The sequence below is a fragment of the Saccostrea echinata genome, unplaced genomic scaffold (assembly GCF_033153115.1).
Source record: "Saccostrea echinata isolate AGI-Se365-2 ecotype Australia unplaced genomic scaffold, CSIRO_AGI_Sech_v1 ptg000056l, whole genome shotgun sequence".
In the NCBI taxonomy this organism is placed as follows: Eukaryota; Metazoa; Mollusca; class Bivalvia; order Ostreida; family Ostreidae; genus Saccostrea; species Saccostrea echinata.
This window is the reverse complement of record NW_026889805.1, coordinates 14,500,438-14,521,618: the sequence shown is the minus strand read 5'-3', so window position 1 is coordinate 14,521,618 and position 21,181 is coordinate 14,500,438. Positions and strand designations below refer to the sequence as shown.

At 32.2% G+C, this 21,181-nt stretch overlaps 1 protein-coding gene across 1 annotated transcript in view; it reads right to left on the bottom strand.

Annotated features, from left to right (window-relative positions):
• Positions 1–21,181, bottom strand: part of LOC133173883 (uncharacterized) — a 32,313-nt gene that overhangs the window by 4,417 nt on the left and 6,715 nt on the right. Inside the window, exons 2-3 of the mRNA XM_061308952.1 lie at positions 805–960; positions 604–705 (exon numbers count right to left, since the gene is read on the bottom strand). Coding sequence (XP_061164936.1) covers positions 604–705; positions 805–960 — 258 coding nt within the window. The remainder of the gene's footprint in view (positions 1–603; positions 706–804; positions 961–21,181) is intronic.

The following is a 21,181-nucleotide window of genomic DNA, read 5'->3' as shown; positions in this document are numbered from 1 at the left end:
TGCATATATATTTTTTTCTTCAAAATATAGAGGCAGATGAGGATGAATCGAACATTCATCGATTGACTTCTTGGTTGGCTTTGTGACTGCACATTTATTTTCGTTTTGAAATCGTAAACAACCAAACGCTAGCCGTGTAAAAATATCTAACGGAAAATAAATGGGTTTGTTCACTACGAACTTAATTTGAATCGGATGTTTGAGGAATGTTTGTCATATTCAAAGTGTCCAAAAATTAGTTGAGAGCCAATTCAAATCAAATTACTAACAAAAGACACCTTAACAAACTAAACAAATAATCCAAGTATTAATGTTATAGAAAATCAAAGTAAAGTTTTTACCATATTAAAGAAAAGTCCTTTTACTTTAAAGTTCAAATTGTTAAACATGTTCATTGTATATCATTAATCTCGATTTTTCGATTGAATCAAATGAAAGTTTTCAAATGTTTCAGTATTCTTTCTTTTTAAAGTGAATAAAATTTTTTATTCACTTTAAAAAGAAAGAATAGTGAAACATTTGAAAACTTTCAAGTTTATAAGTATCATAGTAAATTATGCATTATAGTGGTTATGTTTAGACAACTTTGAATTGAGGTATCACCTCTGTCATTTTTCTGCATTGTGATCATTTCTTTTTTAATTGTTACTGTAATATTTGATAAATGTGTAGTTGAATCTGTAAATTTTTCACGAGCAAAAACACCTGCAAAAAAGATAGGACACTGATACATGAAATACTTTACACAGATAAAACAGTAGTTTTACTATTTAACTGAAGAGACAATGTTAATGAGTTATCAACCTTTTGTTGATGCATCCATAGATGTGTTGTTAGTACATCCTATAACATGGTCACATGTGTTATTGTCACACTGACACATGTACAGACAAAGTCGACCATAGTAAGGATAGTAACACTGACGGGAACAATTGTCTCCAAAAAATCCGGGTAGGCACTCTGAAAAAGGATTTTATCAAACATCATTTAAAAAAATTTTAGAGGCAGGTTTGTAAAGCCTTGTGATGATACTACATATGAAACATACCTCTGCATTCTCCATTATAAAGAAAGAAGTGTAAACAGCAGTTTAACCTGAAGTAAGACAATATAACTATAGGCATATATAAATATAATAGTAATGAAGTAAAATAAGATCAAAGATAAATCAAAGCCATCGAAACATTTCAAATCATTATGATAGCGAACGTCCACTTACTTTCCACTTTGATCAGGAATAGTGTTATCGCAGTCTCCTCTTACATGTGTATCAATGCTCATACAGAGAAGAAACAGTTTTATAACAGTATAATCCATTTCCACTAATATTCTTATATTTAAAAAGTCAAATTGGTATGAAACTTTATCTAAATTTTGGGAAATTAAGGGAAACTTCCCGAAAAGATGAATATTTATTTAAATAAAGATGTTCTTCCGTGTTGAGTAAATATTATACTATATTATATGATAGATTTCTAACAGATTTGAAGTAAAAACGAATACATTCAACACACAAACCATAGTAAGCATATACAAAATTCCAGTAATATTATTGTTGGTGTTTAATTTTTTCTCAAGGACAAGATACTAGATATTGTAATATTCCGGGGAAAAAAAAAAAAAAAAAAAAAAAAAAAAAAAAAAAAAAACCTTCACGATGTGATTTTCAACATTTCTAGGGGGTGTATAAATTAGACAAAACTAATAGTTAGTCCTTTGAATTCATACCTCTGTGTTTTTGAGGGATTTTCAGCAATCGTTACAAACAACCAAACGCTAAACGTATAAAAATATTTAACAGAAAATCAATGAGATTTTTCAATGAGAACTTGATTTGAATCTTATGTTTGAGGAAGGTTTGTCATCTTCAAAAGGTCCAAAAATTAGTTGGGGGCCAGTACAGTTGAAAATGACTAACAAAAGATACCTTAGTAAACTAATAGTAATCAAATAATCAAAATATTTACTAATTTAGTAAATTAAAGTTAAGTTTTTACCATAGTAATGCAAGGTGCTTTTCCTTGATGTTCAAATTGTTATACATTGTATATAATTAATCCCGATTACTTTATTAATTACCAAATGAGATTTTTTATATTAAAAGGAAAGATTACTTGTACATGTATATTCCTGTATCCTCTCCAAACTTGCCATCTGAGAGATAGTAAAGTTTCAAAGTATCATAGTTATTGAAAGGTATTAAAGTAAGACATCAAAATACATCTATTTATCTACAGGTACCTGTATGTACTATCCCTAACTATAGTTCACCTTACTGAATAATAGTTATCTTTTAGTAAATTTTTGCCTCGGATTTGTAAACAGAACGACATTTTCGTAGAAAAATTATTGAAATGTATAGTTAACGTATTTTTTTTAGAGAAAGATATTCTACTGTGTTGAGTAAATATTATACTATATTACATTATTTCTGTTAGATTTGCAGTACAAAAGAAAACACATCCAACCATAGCAAACAATTACAAAATGAACTGGTAATATTACATTTTTATTTTTTTCTATCAAGGCAACAAACTAATTCAAAACATTGTTTTATTCCTGTAAAAAAAACCTTCAAGATACTTTTGCAACACTTCCTAGGGTTGTATAGATTAAACTAATTAAACCAATACTTTGTAGTTACATGTTTATTTAACCTTTTGAATTCATCCGTGTTTTGTTTAAGGATTTTCAGCCATATTTAATCTGAGGATTTGTTGAAAACACTGTATCCCCTTCATGGATTTCCCTTCCAAAGTATCTTACGGCTTTTGGACTTTTTCAGTTCACACAATTTTTTTCAAACAAAATATGTGTTGTCACATAATTAATATCCAGAACAAATCAAAATTAAGGACCTTCTAATGCCGCTGATTTTTTTTTTTTTGGGGGGGGGGGGGGTTGTAAGAAATACTATACGATATAAACTTGCAAAACTGAAGTAAATCTATCTAAACATAGGGAACATGTATCTGTTATCCTCTCCCGGGAAAGTACGATGGCCGACAGCGGCCGCCACTTTTGATTCTGAATATTGTCGTTTTGTACAGCTTTTTTGTCAATTTTCATTGACAAATTACAACTAAACTGGTAATGCTATATATCCATATACAGTTTTTACACTGACAATTTACGCTGGAGAAAATCATTAAAATTCTTTCTTGTGATATGAAATGAAGATACATAAAACAGGTTACTTGAAGGTGTTAAGCTTAAGGTTGTAGCAGAACAGCAAGGTCGGGGTGATTACAGATTAGTATTGTCTTCTAGATATTTAATATTATATGCTTTCTCGACAGATTGTAGTAATTAATTCATAAAATTCCATGTTGGTGTACCTGCTGGTCACATCATAGGTAACCAGGATGATTTTGTTCATAATCGGACGTGTCTTTGATGTATGAATTTTGTTTTTTGAACAATGCGCACGAGGAAATGATCACATTAGTTACATGTACCTATATTTTCATTCCCTTGCCACATTGAAAAATAATTGGCCGACCAGGTGGAAGTCTTGAGAGGTTGCGTTGGCCTTTAAAAGTGTTTCAAGCATTTAGTTATTAATTTTATGTATTTAGAGAGTAAATACAGACTCCCACATTTAAGGTTGTCATTTTATTCTTGCTTAAAAACGGGTATATTTCCGTATCTAAAGTTTGGTTTTTGATACATTCCATAAACTTTTGATGCTCACATGTAGAGCTACTAAATCCTGTTTTTCTACCTCTACATAATAGGTAGGATCGAGTTGTCTCGTACACTTTGAGGATCGAGATATATCCATTATATTCATGTATATCCATTACAACAAAATTATTACTTTTATTCGCCTTTTAATTACAATCCCAAGAATATCTTTTTAACGATACAACAAGGTGACAGAATGACGATTTATGTCTAATCTAGGATTAACTGGGTTACGGTATCTCAGACTAATTGAGGGTGAAAATCATTAAAATGCTCCTCATCTCTTTCAAGCCACCTGTTTTATGTATCTTAATTTCATATCACACGAAAGAATTTTAATGTTTTTCGCTGGTGTGAATTGTCAGTGTAAAAAGTGTACATGTACATATAGCATTACCAGTTTAGTTGTAATATGTCAACGAAAATTGACAAAAACGCTGTACAAAATGACAATATTCTTAATCAGAAAGTGGCGGCCGCTGTCGGCCATCGTAGGAAAGAGTTCAAAGACAACATGAACAGAAACCATTGCTTTTTTTTTGCTACTATGTAGAGAAAACACATGCAAAAAAAGTCTTCAATCACTTCATCTTGCTCTAATTATTAAGCTGAGAATACGTGGAATGATTACAAACTGTAACACACCATTCAATTACTCAGTATAAAGCAAAGGCCAGATCAATCTTTCCTGATTGAAGTACCATGGAATTGGAACTCTTCAGTGTGCAGTGTATAGAGGGCCCTTAATGACAATAAGAAATAAAAAAACAATTCGGGAAAATTATGGGAGGAAAATGAAGCATGATATTGATCTGTTTATTTCGACTCTATGTTATTTAGGGTTTCTTTTTTTGTTTTTGTTTTTTTTTTTTTAATTTTCCAAGGATTTCCGGGATTTTCAAAGATTAATTTGCTGCAAGTTACAGTTAAATAAACTCAGGTTTGATTTAGCTAATACGAATATTCTTTAGCAAAGTGATTCTGAAAATTAATTCATTCAATAAAGCATGTAGTAAAATCTAAAAGTAAAATCTGAAGTTGTTAAAATGATTTAGTTTTTTCCTCATCACGTACTGTAGTAGCGGCGGGCAATTGTGAGGTATTGTAAAGAGATATTTATCTTTTATTATCTTTATTGCATACATAGTAATGATACACAAGCAGGGTTTATCAGAACTAAAATAACTAATCTTTCTTTCAAATATAAATGAAAACGTTTGTCTAGACAGAACAATGGCCTAAAACCTTCATTTTTAATTTGTAAAACATCTGGCCGTGTAAATCATAGATAAGTTGCAAGAATAAAATGTATATGTGATTGAGTCAATACGCATTGAAATATCATGGATCTTTATATTAACCGAACACGAGACAACGATTGTGACATCAGCTATATATTGTTCAAGCAATGAAACTGTTTTTATTACTAAATATACGTGATATGAAAAGCAATGAATTGTATCCAAGATTCAGGGAAAATGTAGTCGATTTGTGAACTAATTCTTTATTTGATGCGAGTACTTAATATTGCAAAATGATCTCAAGATGTCAACTCGCAAGAGTATGAATTCGCAATCTGTATCTAGAATTTTTACGTGAATTAAAAAAAAATAAAGCGAGTAATTCTAGTGATGCTTCTCGCAAAATTCCTTGATAATTACTTTTCGACGCGTACACTGTTATTTAGGAATCTATAGTATCGTAGAGACTTAGCCTCATTATTTCAAAAGTAACAATTTCTGTCAAAAATGTTAACGAAATAAATGAAAGAAGATGGACAAACGAGGCGACAAAAATGCGTATTGTGTGACAAATAAGAAAGTAAAAGTTGACTCTCACTTTCTGTATGACAAAATTTTCTTTGATATTTCATTCAACATTAATGTGTAATTTAATTAAGTCTACACTAATCAAAACAATCTCACAAAGATTGAAATTATTCGTCTATGAAAAATCATACATACACCAAAGGGCAAAAATGATCAATTCTTCATACAAAAACAATTTTCCTATATTAGTGGGTCTTCGATCCATTTAAACAAAAAAAGATTATACTTATAGTATGCGTAAAAATATACATTCTTATGATAACTAAAACATGGAGCGAAGTTCCACTATACCTTAAAAATACACATTTTGACCCAGCATTCGTATTTTTTCGAGAAATATTTGAAGTCCATTTGGCCAAAGGTCATATCACAAACATACTTTAAATGCCGATATATGGTATGAGCGGTATAGCGTAGTGGTTAGCGTGTTAGTCTCGAAGGGAAAGTTTTGTTGTCATCGTTTTATACTTCTCAATGATAAGAATTTACTGTAAATACTAAATTCACAAGTTGAACATAACTTTAAGAAATTTGAAGCTACAAGCACTTTGTACGCCTTGCTCCTTTATCTGCAACGAAATATTTCTGCTTTAACAGGAATATTTTCTGGATGAGAGCTCTTGTATATGCAGATATTTTAATAGTTGGTCCATTCTCAAGTATTTATAAATCCTCCATTGATCAAAATTGCATAGCTGTTGGGCTATATGAACTAGATTAATTTTATAAATGTGAACTTCTTTTCATATACATTGTACATACATGTACATGGAAAACGTATATTTTCGTTTCAACCATAACTCAACCATTCGAGTATCCGGGGTTTTCTATGAAAAATACATTCTTTCCTTTCTATCCAGTTTCATTAAAATATATCACTGATCGTGCTTTAGTACTTCTTTCACCGACATCACACACATTATAATATTCCGAATCGGTACGTCCTGTCGTGTGATCTTCATCCTCATTTAAACAGGTAGAATACTTTCTTTCATTAAAAATACTTTGTGTATCAGATATAACGTCTATATATATATGCATTTCGTCGCTGTTCCTCGGTCTGATGTATCCATCAGAACCCTTCGGAAAATTAGTATCAGAATGTTCAGCCCTATGTAAATAAGAGGAAACAGGAAGGACAACTCTTCCAAAATGCTTTTTATTGTTGGTGGACATATTCTTCTCCCGCACTCTCTTTCTTTTTTGTACTTTCTCCTGAATGGAGTGAATAGAGTTTTTATTAAAGGCGTATGATTTGTGATTTATTTTAATTTTGTAGATGAAAATCATTACTATTGCTAGTAGGCAAAATACAGCAGCACCCAGTACATAGACGGCTGCTTGTAAGTTTTCACATTTGGTTACCACTTCGCTGTCCAAACTCTTGGAGGTTAAATTCTGAATGAATTCCGAGGTTTTCACCACTAAATCTGTTGTATTTTGCAGCAGATTTTCTTTTTCAATTGTCCAATTTAGCAAATTCTTCTGATTTTCTTTCAACATTGTGTCAACTGGAGTTAGATTCAAAAAGAGAGTATATTTAGCCGCCTAGGTTCTGTACACAAATTACTATTACTTCCATGTGATTAATTATTCTCTAAATAGATATCTTATACACTGCACGTCAAAAACAATCCATTTCGACGCCATGAGCTTTTTGGCGTTACAACGTTGAGTAGCAATTCCTGACGTAGCATCTGAATATTTAGGAAAATGAACAAAATTACTTTTTCTCAAACATTTGTTCATTAAAATGTAAATATTTATGTTTCTATCAGCTGATCTGTTAAGACATCGGGTCCAATTTTGATACAGATCATGCTTTGATGCAGGTGATTTACATGTAAACCTTTAGCCAGAATTACTTTGTTTTTACCATTTGTAAAATATTCACTATTCATAAACAGGTATATCAATGCATATTCATTTAACAAAGTATATAAGAAACAAGAGGTCCATGGGCCACAACGCTTATCTGAGTCAATATGGCCCTGCTGTTCTTCGTCAGCAGATTCCTTCTCCTATATATTCATATGTAAAGCTATGATCGCCTGTTCTATGCATACCCTACCCCTAGGTGCCATGTTTTGAATGAAACTGAATCTAAACTTTCTGAGAATGCTTCTATATTCATATATTTAATCATGGCTTTGCAGTTCTTGAAAACGGAATTTTAAAGATGTCTGCCACCCTACCCGGGGGGAGGGAGGTCAAGATTTGAACAGACTTGAATCTACACTACCTGAGGTCGCCCGCGTGGCGCAGTGGTTAGAGCATCTGCTCTAGAGTCGCGGCGTAAGGAGTTGATCCTTACGTCGCGGGTTCGAATCCCACTGTGGGACGTGGAGACCGGTCCTTCGGATGAGACTGTATAAACCGAGGTCCCATGTCGCAGTAGGTGCTGGCACGAAAAAGATCCCTCACTGCTCAATGGCCGTAAGTACCGAGTATAGGACAAAATTTGCAGCTCTCCACCGGCAAGTGGTGGCGTCTCCATATGAGTGAAGAATTCTCGAGAGGGACTTTAAACAATATACAAACAACTACCTGAGGATGCTTCCATATCAATATGACTAATCATGGCTTTGTTGTTCTTGAGAATAAGATTTTTGAAGATATTTCTTTCAAAACTTTGACCTCCCATTATGGCCCCACCCTACTACTGGAGGATGCCTTGAACAAACTTTAAAAACTTTATTTAGTGGTTTGTATAATAGGATTATTATTTGAATTCAAAAACAATGAAAGGACACAGATATATTTTAGGTGCCTAGTTATTACCACTTACGAACTGAAATCATACTTACATTGAATTGCTGTTGGTTTACATGCTTTTGGTGCTGATGTTTAACCCAGTATTCAACCTGACACTGAAGACTTTTCCACAATGAAAACCAGAAAAAAAAACTATTTGGAGGACTGATCGCGAGATAGCTGCTTCCTCCTACATGTATGAACTAAAAAACGAGAATTTGCTGATCTCATTAAAATTGTATAGGTATAAGCTTTATATTGTACACTGTTTACGTAGAGTTTATTCCTCTTACCAGCCATAAAAAGAAAGAAATCAAGGAAATTGATGATAATGCTTGAGAAAAATGCATTTCAAATGAAATTTATCTTTACCAATTTCAGCTATATACAGTATATTTTGTTGAAGTCCCCTGCACTTTTTTGAATCGACGAAAACAAAAGAGAGTGACTTGAAACTCTTTGAATAGCCTATTCAACTCAGACAGTGTGTCAGAATTTTGCATCCAAAGAGCGTTATAGTTATGGAGTTCTCATCATTTAAATTATTTCATTTTGCATTTTTATTGTCTATTTAGTTTATAATAGACCATTCTCGTGTCTGTATAATCAAAATACTTGTTTTTAAAAGCATTTTTCCTATTGAAATTAACCACTTCCTTTTTATAAAGTATGCTGTCTAATTATAGTAGATAGTATTTGTAACTTAAGAGTATACTTTATTTCTCAATGTGCTCATCCTTCTATAAAAATGCAATTATATATCCTCTTTCTGATTAAGAATTATGTATTGTCGTTTTTATTAACAATCATGGAAGTCCTATACACGAACAGTTACAGACAATCAATTACCAGAAAAGAACAATATTCATCAAAGTCAAAGGGTTGGCCATTTTATTTCTTAGTCACATGGAATATTAGAAATATTAAAATAGAATAACAGTACTTAAAGTCTCGTATTTAATACACGATTTCATCACAGTTATTTTAGTGTTCCGAGTCGTGTTAACCTGTCATCAGCATGTGAAGTGAATATGATGTTATATTTCCACCTAGGCCGATCATTGTGACGCCAAGCAAATCGTCCGTTTGTATGATAAATCTATATATTAATTATTTAAATGACGTCTAAGTAAATGTCTTGTGGTGAAAAATCCTTTCTCATCAATGTATCGTCATTTTCACAATCTACTGAATATATTGTAATATCCCTGTCACTCTCAATACTTGTGTAACATGAAAAATCATTTGAATTTTCCATTACATCGCCATAAAGATGTTTTTCTTGTTTTGTAATGGGCTCTAGATACGATTTCCTGCTTCCGGAATCAGAACTGAAGTCTGTCTCGTTTTTCTTTGTTTCTTCAACTGTTAAATACATATTCTGCAAATATGTTTCAGATGTTGGTGGTTTAAAATCTTCTAGTTTAACATCATCATGTAGCAGTGTTCTATACGGGTCGACGTCGTTCTTCGTATTTTGCATTATCTTATTTTCTTGTCTTTTAATATAGCTGATATCGCTGTGTTCTGTAACTTGGTTGTAATGTTCGGTAATTTCATGCTGTACTGTCTCATCTGCTGCAGGAATTTCATAGTAGATTCCACTTTCTTCAGACGATTTGTTTCTCTTTCGTTTTGACCGCATTTTGGAACATATTTGGATGAATGAAAATACTAAAGAGAATGCTATCACGGCACCCATTCCTAGTATGATTGCTCTGTACGGAAATGGCTCAGTCTGATCTCTAATGTATAGAGTGCTGTCCCTTATTGTCGAGAAGGGAGATTCAGTTATCCCAAAACGTTTAGTCAGAGTTGTATGCGTAGAAATCGTCACCGATACTTCTGAAAATATCAGCCAAAATAAAAATTAAAAAAAAAAGAAAAAAGATTAAAATAGCATAAGATCTAGAGTTTAGGAGGAAATTTAAACCAATATTTTTACTGACATAAAACGGCTATTTTCTATCGTTATACCAACTGATGTTGGCTTTGATGAGACTGTTGAAGTTGTTGCCACACAGCCATACGCAGCATCGCACTGGTCTGGTGGACAGTTACAGAAGTATCCACAGCGGTCACCATACATGAGACGGGGGCACATGAAGGAGCAGTTAACGCCATAGGTGCCGGGGGGACAAGCTGTAAAATACAGGGAAGAATATAAATTCCTTCCTGTAATTTGCTTAATTCATATACAGTTTTATACCATATTTTCCAGGGAAAAAAATCAATACCATATATTTAAAATACAAACTTTATATTAATTTATTTGACAAAAAGATTTAAAATGGTACGTGCGTTTACAAACGTCTGAATCCAAATAGAAATTAGAGCAACATTCGACTTCGCCGTTTAAGGAACTGCATTAAATAGAAAAATAAAAGTGTTCAATGATTCATTTAGGTTATTTCTTTAATCAATGATTTTTTTATCACTAAAAGGAAAACAAGATTTTTTGAGAAATGAATTTTTTCATACCTGATGCATCTTCCTTGATCCATCCCAGTCGTGAACAATTTGTAAATTAGACTTGAGTGGTGTATAATTGTTAATATTTAATTTACTTCTTTAATTATTTGATTATTTGTCAGTATCCGGTCAGGAAAATATACTTATAAAATCATTCTAATCACCAGAAAATTTTATTTTTAATTTTGTAATCGTATTTAAATAAACTCTTTTTAAACTCCAGATGACCCTTTGCTCTCATCTACATATTTCATTTTCAGAAATTAATCATTGGTTATTTTATTTGTGGTACTTTGAAAAATTGTGATTTAATTCTGATCCATTGGTCCTTAAGTAAGGGTAAATATAAGTAAGCGTGAGAAAAAAAACAAACAAACACATAAGACTCTTCCACCTTAAAACTTATAAAATAGAATTCCTTCAACTGGTACAGTTTGAACCAGGGTATCTGTATCAATTGGTAACCTTACAACAAAACTTCTCGATAAACGTGACGACTTCAACTTTTCTATAGTCAACTTCTCTTACTTATGTAGCAATATATACCCTTATCACCTGCATATGGGGTTTATATCTCCCATTTGATACGATACTCCAGAGCATGCTCTATGTACGAACAATTTCTTAAACAAGGCAAGCTACTGACAAACAAGTTGATAAAACAAGGATTTCAACAATCTCATTTAAAGTAAACTTTTGGCAAGTTCTATGGTCCATTCAATGACCATGTTAGCAAATACAATCTATCATTAAGTCGAATGCTGACTGACGTTTTTCATATAAATTGTTAGGCCATTATTTACACACTAAATTGTCTACAGATTTTTCCGATCATGACAAGGAGCACACAACGGGTGTGACTAGTAGACAGGGGATGCTTACTCCTCCATGGCACCTGATCCCACCTATGATGTTTTTAGAGGTCCGTTTTAGCTCTGCTCCAGATTTGTATAGTTTCACTGTATTTTTGAGCTTGGTTACTGTTCATTATCTCTATATTTCATTGTTAAAAGGCCCTTTGTGAGTGGTACCTACCAGTAACGCTTGTTTGCATCCATATTCTTATTTTCCTAAGAAGAATGTCCACTATAAAGTATTTTACCACTTTTCGCTTTGACCATAATAAAAATATATTAAGTGTATACCTCTGACTTGGGATATCTTGCACTCCTGTATCCCCTCTCCCCTCCCCACTCGCTTGAAAACTTCTTTGAGACACTTGTTTGATGCACTTACCCACTTCTTTTTCCTGCTGGACTATCTTCTTAAATCTTTTGCTAGTCAACAATGGCTGCTGACAATGAGGGAGTATCTTTCAATGTTCAATCCTTAGCATTTCTATATCCTTTTCCACTGAATTAGTTAATAAATGGATAAATAGATAATGATTAAATAAAGGGTGTAAAGAAAATAAATTAGAATCATAAAAGCATTTAAACCAAAACTTCAAATTCTATGACTTTAACGTGATGAATGACCAAAGCAGCTAAATCGATAAATAGATGTATTCATATTAGTTTCTCTCAATGTTCTTGCAACAATATTGTGATGAATATCGGCAATATGATTTTACATTATAGATCCTTTGAACAGCCACGAAGAATATATGTGTCTTTTCTAAAATCAAACTAAATAAAAGGACACGAAAGTCTATAAATGCAACCCAATGACATCAGCACAAACTGAAAAGTTCATATATTAGTGATTGAAATGCTCAGTTTTAAATCTAAATCTGATCATTTGTCACATTTTAGAATATTATGTAATGTTTAAGTACAGGATATATATTTTGTCTGGTTCAAAATCGATGAATTGTATGATTTTGTGATGTTTTTCTGAAGTGCACACTTCCATGAATTTAAAGATCAAAGTAATCCAAAAATATAGGATTCAAATGAGGCCAGTTGGTGCCAGTCAGTACAATAACATTACAATCTCCACGTTCACACGGATATTTTTAGAACACTATGAACACCATTTTTCATATCAAAAATATACATATTTTTTTTATTTTACAATCATGACAGTGACAATGTTTTTTTTGACAATTTAAATCAAACCAGACTTCTTATACTGCTGAACAGATAGGAACACACACAAAATAATATTTATTAGGCAATGACGTCAATATATGTATTGCTGATTCTGGAATCTGAAATTGGTTCCAAGTATTCTGACCCATTTTCCATTGTAGATTGATTCCTCCATGAAGTTATAACAGTTTGCCCCTGAAAGTCTTTCAAGTTCGTTATAATTATCAATATTATTTTGCAGCGTTTTATTTTCGTCAATAACATTATAGCAATTACTTTTCTGTCCGATGCTTTCTTCCCCCGCTAATCTGATCGTACACATTATTATCATTTACTGAAGTCATTTTTAAAGCAACTACCTCTTGTGAAATCATGTTATTCCTGTTTTGAAAATGGACAATTTTCCGAAACAAAATGGCAAACAAAATAGTTATGAATAATACTAACAAAACGGAAACAGAGACAATGACAACAGGTAAATAATTCGGTTGAGATGCTGAAAGACCTGAATTTGTATGGAGATGGACAAAGAATGTTGTTATACTTCTTGGATAAGATGTACCACTGACTAATGGGAATGAGACCTTCGTCATATCTGAAAACAATCCAATTAATGTAAATGAAATAATTTGATTTAATTATTAAAAAATTTCTTGACTTTTATTTCAATGTACGTTTTTATATCGTCACCTTGAGATGTATCTCTTAACTCTACTGTTGCAGGATATGACGATGCTTTAGAGGTGGTCGTCGTCATACAACCATGTGTTGGGTAACAATCAGAAAGCTGGCGATTACACGAGTATTTACATTCACTCCCAAACCAGCCTCGTGGACACACGAGCGAACAGTTTCTTCCATATGTACCTGGAGGACACGCTGTGAAAAAAGTAGGAGATACACTTTGCAATTTTAGGATAAACTGGCTATTGTCTTTGTCGAGATTGTTCTGACAAAATATATCCGTATTAGAATTTCTAAGCTTGCATATCCAATCCAAATCCAAAATCGACTGATCCAATTTGTTAAATCAATTAATGTGAAACACTAGGTATTATACACGTATGAGGCGCCGTTTTGGTATTTATTGCCATTTAGATATATCACCTATTCGAATAGGTGATATCACTTATTCGAATAGGTGATATCACCTATTTGAAATGAATAGGTGATATCACCTATACGAATAGGTGATATCACCTATTCGTGCTGAATAGGTGATATCACCTATTTAAATAGGTGATATCACCTATTCAATTTGAATAGGTGATGTCACCAAATCGAATAGGTGATATCACCTATTTGCATTTCTTACAACAATAAATAATGAATGCTCCCTTCCTCAAGACTATCTAGATTTCCATTGGAACCAAACAAATTCGGGCTGCCCCTTTTTCCCCTGTAATTAAGACATTTTAAATACCTTATGTTATCGACCCCTGTAAAGTTATATAAATTCTATAAATTATACCAAGCTGGGGTACAACAGAGTGACATACCTTTCTCTCTTTATTATGTAAAGTGGGGCATTTTCCGTATGGAACAGTTAATGCTTATTATGCGTTTTTCACGATTTTTCCTATAGTACACATGATAGATAAGTGTAATAAATATAATTTGTGAGCAAAACAAACTACAAATTCTACTGGGGTGCTTAAAACACAATGCGAAGCTGTAACCCATTGTCTCCAAGAACGGTAAGTTATAAAACGAAAATGAAAGTAAATGAAAATTAAAGGCTATAGTCTTGGGAGTTTGTTATTTCATAAATAATTTGAATAGGTGATATCACCTTTTCGAATAAGTGATATCACCAATTCAAAATTATAAAGTGATATCACCTATTCGAATAGGTGATATCACCTATTTGAATTGGTGATATCACCTATTCGAATAAGTGATATCACGTATTCAAAAGGAATAAGTGATATCGCCTATCTGAATGGGTGATATCACCTATTCGAATAGGTGATATCACCTATTCGAATAGATGATATCACCAATTCAAATCAAATAGGTGATATCACCTATTCAAATAGATGATATTACTTATTCGAATAGGTGATATTACCAATTGAATAGGTGATATCACCTATTCGAATTAGTGATATCACTTTTTGGCAGTAAATACCAAATCGGCGCCTCATATACACGTATGTTCAGATGCAGACCTACACGGACTGTAGAATGACACTTATGTCAATTTAGTCGAAGAGAACATGCTATTGAAAGTTTCAAGCTTATAGCTTGTGATTTTTTTGTGCGTGTAAGGATATGATAACTGTCACTACTCTTTAGTTTACTTACGTTTACAAGCGTTACTCGTCTGGTAGAAGTTTGTGCAGCAAAGTATAATGGTTTCTTCAGCGCTGTGTATAAAGAAATTACGATTTATTAAATTTAAATAAAAACCATTTTTGCAATAGATGGTATAAAACTTGTGAAAACAGTTGTTATGCGTATAACAATATATACATGTACAAGCTCATACATCTCTTGTCAAACATCACTTCAGCACTGTTATTGGTTTTGATACTAGAAGAACACTTACATGTATATAAGAGAAAGATATATTTGATCTTTAAAAAATTTAATTTTTAGTGCCTTACATGTGTACGCAAATTTATCAGAATATTTTAGGTGGTGATTTTTTTTAAAAGAAGTTTACCACTTTATGAGCCATTGATTCCTTATAATTCTTTATATTCTTATAGTAGATTTGTGTTTTTACTACCACTCGGAAAATTCAAATTTACAACATGGCTTTATGTATAGTATTAGCATTTTTCCTTTGTTTCATTAGAAGACACGTTTAAGAATTACAAAAAAAAAAATCCATCCATTGATAGAAATGAAAATCCACCTATTGTACTTTGTAGACCTATATCTGTAGTGTTATTATTCACTTTCAAATAACTAGGTCAATGACCTGCTTTTTTTTTACCCTGAAATGATACACAAGCAGAGTTTATCAAAAATGATAAAATGATCCTTTCGAAACTATGTTATTTCTTTTCTTTTTTTTATTTTCCAAGGATTTCTGGGGTTTTCAAAGATTAATTTGCTGCAAGTTGCAGTTAAATAAACTCAGGTTTGATTTAGTTAATACGAATATTCTTCAGCAAAGTGTTTCTGAAATTAATTCATTCAATAAAGCATGTAGTAAAATCTAAAAGTAAAATATCTGAAGTTGTTAAAATGATTTTTTTTTCCTTATCACGTACTTATTAGCCCCAGACTGGAGGGGTATTGTGAGGTATTGTAAAGAGATATTTATCTTTTATTATCTTTATTGTATACGTACATAGTAATGATACACAAGCAGAGTTTATCAAAAATGAAATAACAATTCTTTCAATTGTACATGAAAACGCTTGTCTAGACTGAGCAATGGTCTAAATCCTTCATTTTTAATATGTAAAACATCTGGCCGTGTGAACATGGATAAGTTGCAAGAATAAAATGTATATGTGATGGAGTCAATACGCATTGATACATTGTGGATCTTTATATTAACCGAACACAAGGCAAAGACTGGACATAAGCTATATATTATTCCAGCAATTAAACTGTATTTATTACTAAATATGTAATATGAAAAGCAATGAATTGTTTTCAGGGAAAATATCTTTGATTTGTGAACTGATTCTTTATTTTATGCGACTACTTAATATCGCAAAATGACCTCAAGACGTCAAATCGCAAGAGTATAAATTCGCAATATTGATGTAGAGTTTTTGCATGAATAAAAAAAATAAAGCAGGTAATTCTAGTGATGCTTCTCGCAAAATTCCTTGATAATTAATTAATTACTTCTCGCGTACACTACTATTTAGGGATCTATAGTATCGTAGAGACGTAGCTTCATTATTTCAAACGTAACAATTTCTGTCTAAAATATTAACGAAATAAATGAAAGAAGATGGACTAACGAAGTGACAAAAATGCGTATTGTGTGACAAATAAGAAAGTAAAAGTTAAGTCTCACTTTCTGTATGACAAAATTTTCTTTGATATTTAATTTAACATTAATGTGTACTTTAAGTAAATCTACACTAATCACAACAATCTCACAAAGATTGAAATTATTCATCAATGAAAAATCATACATACACCAGAGAGGGCAAAAATGATCAATTCTTCATACCAGAAAAAAAAAACACAAACAAACAAACAAACAAACAAACAATTTTCCCATATTAGTGGGTCTTCGCTCCCTTTTTTAAAAAAGAAGATTATACTCATAGTATGCGTAAAAATTTATACATTCTTATAACTAAAACATGGAGCAAAGTTCCACTATACCTTAAAAATACACTTGTTGACTCAGTATTCGTATTTTTGAAGTCCATTTGGCCAAAGGTCATTATGATATCACAAACATACTTTAAATGCATATATATGGTATGAGCGGTATAGCGAAGTGGTTAGCGTGTTAGTCTCGAAGGGAAAGTTTTATTTGCCATAATTTTATACCTCTCAATGATAAGAATTTTACTGTAAATACTAAACATAACTTTAATAAATATATATATATATGAAGCTACAGGCACTTTGTATGCCTTGCTCGCCCATCTCCTTTATCTGCAATTAAATATTTCTGCTTTTACAGGAATATTTTCTGGATGAGAGCTCAGGTATATGTAGATATTTTAATAGTTGGTCCATTCTCAGGTACTTATAAATCCTCCCTTAATCAAAATTGCATAGCTGTTGGGCTATATGAACTAAATTAATTTTATAAATGTGAACTTCTTTTCATATACATTGTACGTACATGTACATGGAAAACGTATATTTTCGTTTCAACGAGTTATGGATAGAATTAAATTTTAGTCTCTTGGTGTTAAAAAAAGACACAAGGTTCTCACAGATCACTGGATAATCTCTGAATACACATCGCTTGTTTAGGAACGGACTATAGCACATCTACATTTTCTCTTCAATTTAAAACATGCTTTTACAGCATTTTACAAACTTGCCCTTAAATATTTATCCATTTTGTGCTACAGGTAATCGAAAAAATAAATCGACTTCTACTTACGAATGCTTTTTTCCTAAACCAGTGTATGTGCGTTCATCTTTACCGACACAACTACTCTCTTGCACGTGGAAAAATGGAAAAAAAGAGGTGCAGTTTTAACACTTTCATGTACAATAGCACGTGACAGAATGAGAAACTTTATACATACTTTCACTTTTCATGTTAAGAAACGTTTGTTTTTCAACTTTATGCAATTTAAAAACCTTGTTAATCGAGAAAACATAAAGTTTTACCTCTTTTTCAAGTTGAATATTTCTCTCGATTTTCACCTCTCGCGTGTTAGTCTCATCTAATTCTCGAGAGTTCTCGCAATGAAAGCTGTTCGGACGTTTACGGATTTTGTTCATATTTTATGACGTTTAACTCCGAAAAGTTCCGATTTATCCAAATAAGGTTAGGAGGTGTGCCCTTGGTGGGTAACATAATCAGTGTTGCCTGAAAACACAGTCAATATTTGTTTTGCTATATGAAAAACAGAACAAACAGAACAAATCAATAAGATATATTATTTTGATTTTATTTATTAAAATTCAGCAACTCAGGCCATCATTAAAAATATCTTTGTTTCCCCTAACCAGACCCTAATATCTCAAGTTGGGTAGGTAGGTAGGTAAATTATTTTTTTTTTATCTGACAGCAGTTTTGAAATTACATTATGAAAAATTGAATGATATCTTTATAAATAAGAAAGAACAAAGGAAACGGATTTTTAAACCGAATATCATACAAATGAAGCAACATGTATGGTAAATTAAGTCACAAATATTATTTATCTGAACTTGTGAAATATCTCAGGCCATCGTAAATTTATTGAAATCGAATACATTGTGTGTATTTACAAAAAGACCAGATTCGTAAATACTCAACCATCGGACATCCGAGTATATTTTTCAAACCTACTATCATCTTCGAGTATTTACACAGACAAAATGTCAAGGGCCTCGCGTGGCGCAGTGATTCCAGTATTTCGTTTTGGAGACACGACGTAATTCAGGAGCTTATTCTAAGTCACAGGTCCCGAAGAGGGACGTGGAGACTGGTCAGTCGAATGAGACCTTAAAAAACGCAGGTCCAGTGTCGCAGTATACATGTAGATGTTGGCACGAAAAAGATCCCTACTGATGCTTAATGATCAATGGCCATAGGTGCCGAGTAAATGTTTAATTTAGGAGCCCTCCACCGTCCCAACAATTTTAAAGGTATTTTAAAGCAAAGAAACAATGTATTTTCAATGGCCTAACTAAAGAAAAATACACTATACGTCTCAGGAAGCCGTACCATAAGCTAATTTTTAAGATTTCAACACTATCTGGAAAGAGTTGTACATGTATAAGCAATATTTAATTCAACCAAACCATATCTAAAATGATTAAAGTTTCATATATCTAATGTTATAGTCACGAAGTTAATTCCCCATAGATAAAAGGAATGAAGAAACGACATCAGAATTATATTGATCAAGATGATATTATTATACAAAGACATATTTACAACTCCTATGGTCCTTTATAGTAAAAATAGGATCATACATTAACTGTTTATTAGATCGAATGAAATGATATGCATACACAAGGTGGGCCCCTCATCTGCTCATGGGGGCATTTGTCATGCTTACTACGCACGTTAATTTTAGAAGACATATTTGTAAATACCATCTAAACACTCCTTAGTCATGGTACATTTAATTCACGAAATGTCTCAAGAATGTAGGATTCTGATAAGTTAAAGATATATAAGATTGGTACGTCACCATTATTTTATAACACGAACTAACCCTCTGTGGCCACATGTTGTGGGCGCCCAATGAGAGTAAAACAAAAGCCGCCGTTCTGATAAAACAATGGATTCTGATGAAATTGTATTTTATAAAGTTGACAAACAGTAAAAAAATATCTAAATAATCTTATTAAAAAAAACTTTTCAGTTGGCACGATTTAAGTGGATCGGTCGCGTTAGGGGAAACAAAGGTATTTTTTATTTTGGCCTCATTTGTATCCAATGCACTGCAGTGAATCTTTAAGTTGCGATGATTGTGTTACTTTCTTTTTTTTATTCTGACATTGTGTTGTTTTTTTTTTTGAAGTCGCGACGGTATCGTTACGTCACAATAAAATAATCTTCTAATCAGAATCAAAATCAATAATTCTGTTTGCTGGTCAATAGTAAAAAATAAATGACCATGGTGCATACTTTTGCGATTGAAAAACATGGCCATTATTCCCCATTTTTCTTCTTCAGTACTTCAATAAAAATTAAAAGTAGATTTACTTAGATTCGGTGAATAATTATTAATCTATTATGACTATATATAGATAATATTCGCTGCACTAAAAAACAGGATTCCGATTTTCTGATCTTTTGTTTATTGCTATGACGGCCGGTAAAATGGGTATGCAGTAATGAACACACATTAGAAACTTTATGGCATTTTTTTTTTGACAGTTGTGGCAATAATCCAGTAAACTTCATTATTCCGATATGTCACATTGTGTTTTATTTGCTATGCAATTTCAATAACAAGTGCTCAAGTATCAATTGGATATGCTTTACAATAATACCCGAGTTTTTTAACCTTGGGTTTGCCTACCCAGTGTAAAAATTCACTTGTTTACAATCAATACGGACTAAAACTCAAAGGAAAAGATTTTAGTGCGATGAAAAGTCGCACAGACTATTCAATTTGACGAATACAGAAAATGGGAGATCACGATAATTTATCAGCTGTTTATTGTAGAGAAAATTGGCAAAAAATACATGTATAGTAGGATGAAAAGTGTTAAAAATATACACGTACCGTCCTTGAAAAGTATATCACATGCTAAAATATGATTTTCAGGTTTGTTTCATTTTTAATTCAAAGTCAACCAGTTTTCAACCATCAAATATTTCAAATATATATAGGCAAAGGATACCACACGAGAGTAGGCGGGCCCTAATCAACCAATTAAAACGTGTTTTATAAAATGTAACCCGTGATTCAAATTAATCAATTGTCAAATCCAATAATATTGTCACTATTCGGTGCGATAATTGTTCAAATGTCATCAATGTATCTAAGTATCAAATTGAGGGCCTAAGCAAGAAACTTCTTTAAGATGGTTTTGAATAACTTCTGCTTCATAAATTATACAAATACTGGTCTTCCAATAATAAGGCACAATTATAAACCATTGGAATTCTAACAGTTTGTTGGAAAACCTGGTCCCCAAAGACTACATAGATATTGTCAATTAGAAACTCAAAACTCAATCTTTTTTACATCAAGTTCAAAGTACCTGTGCATAGAATCGGAAGGATTTTTAACAAGATCCCCTAAAATGCAGTTGGGATATTGAGCCCTACAAACAAAAATGGTATTAATA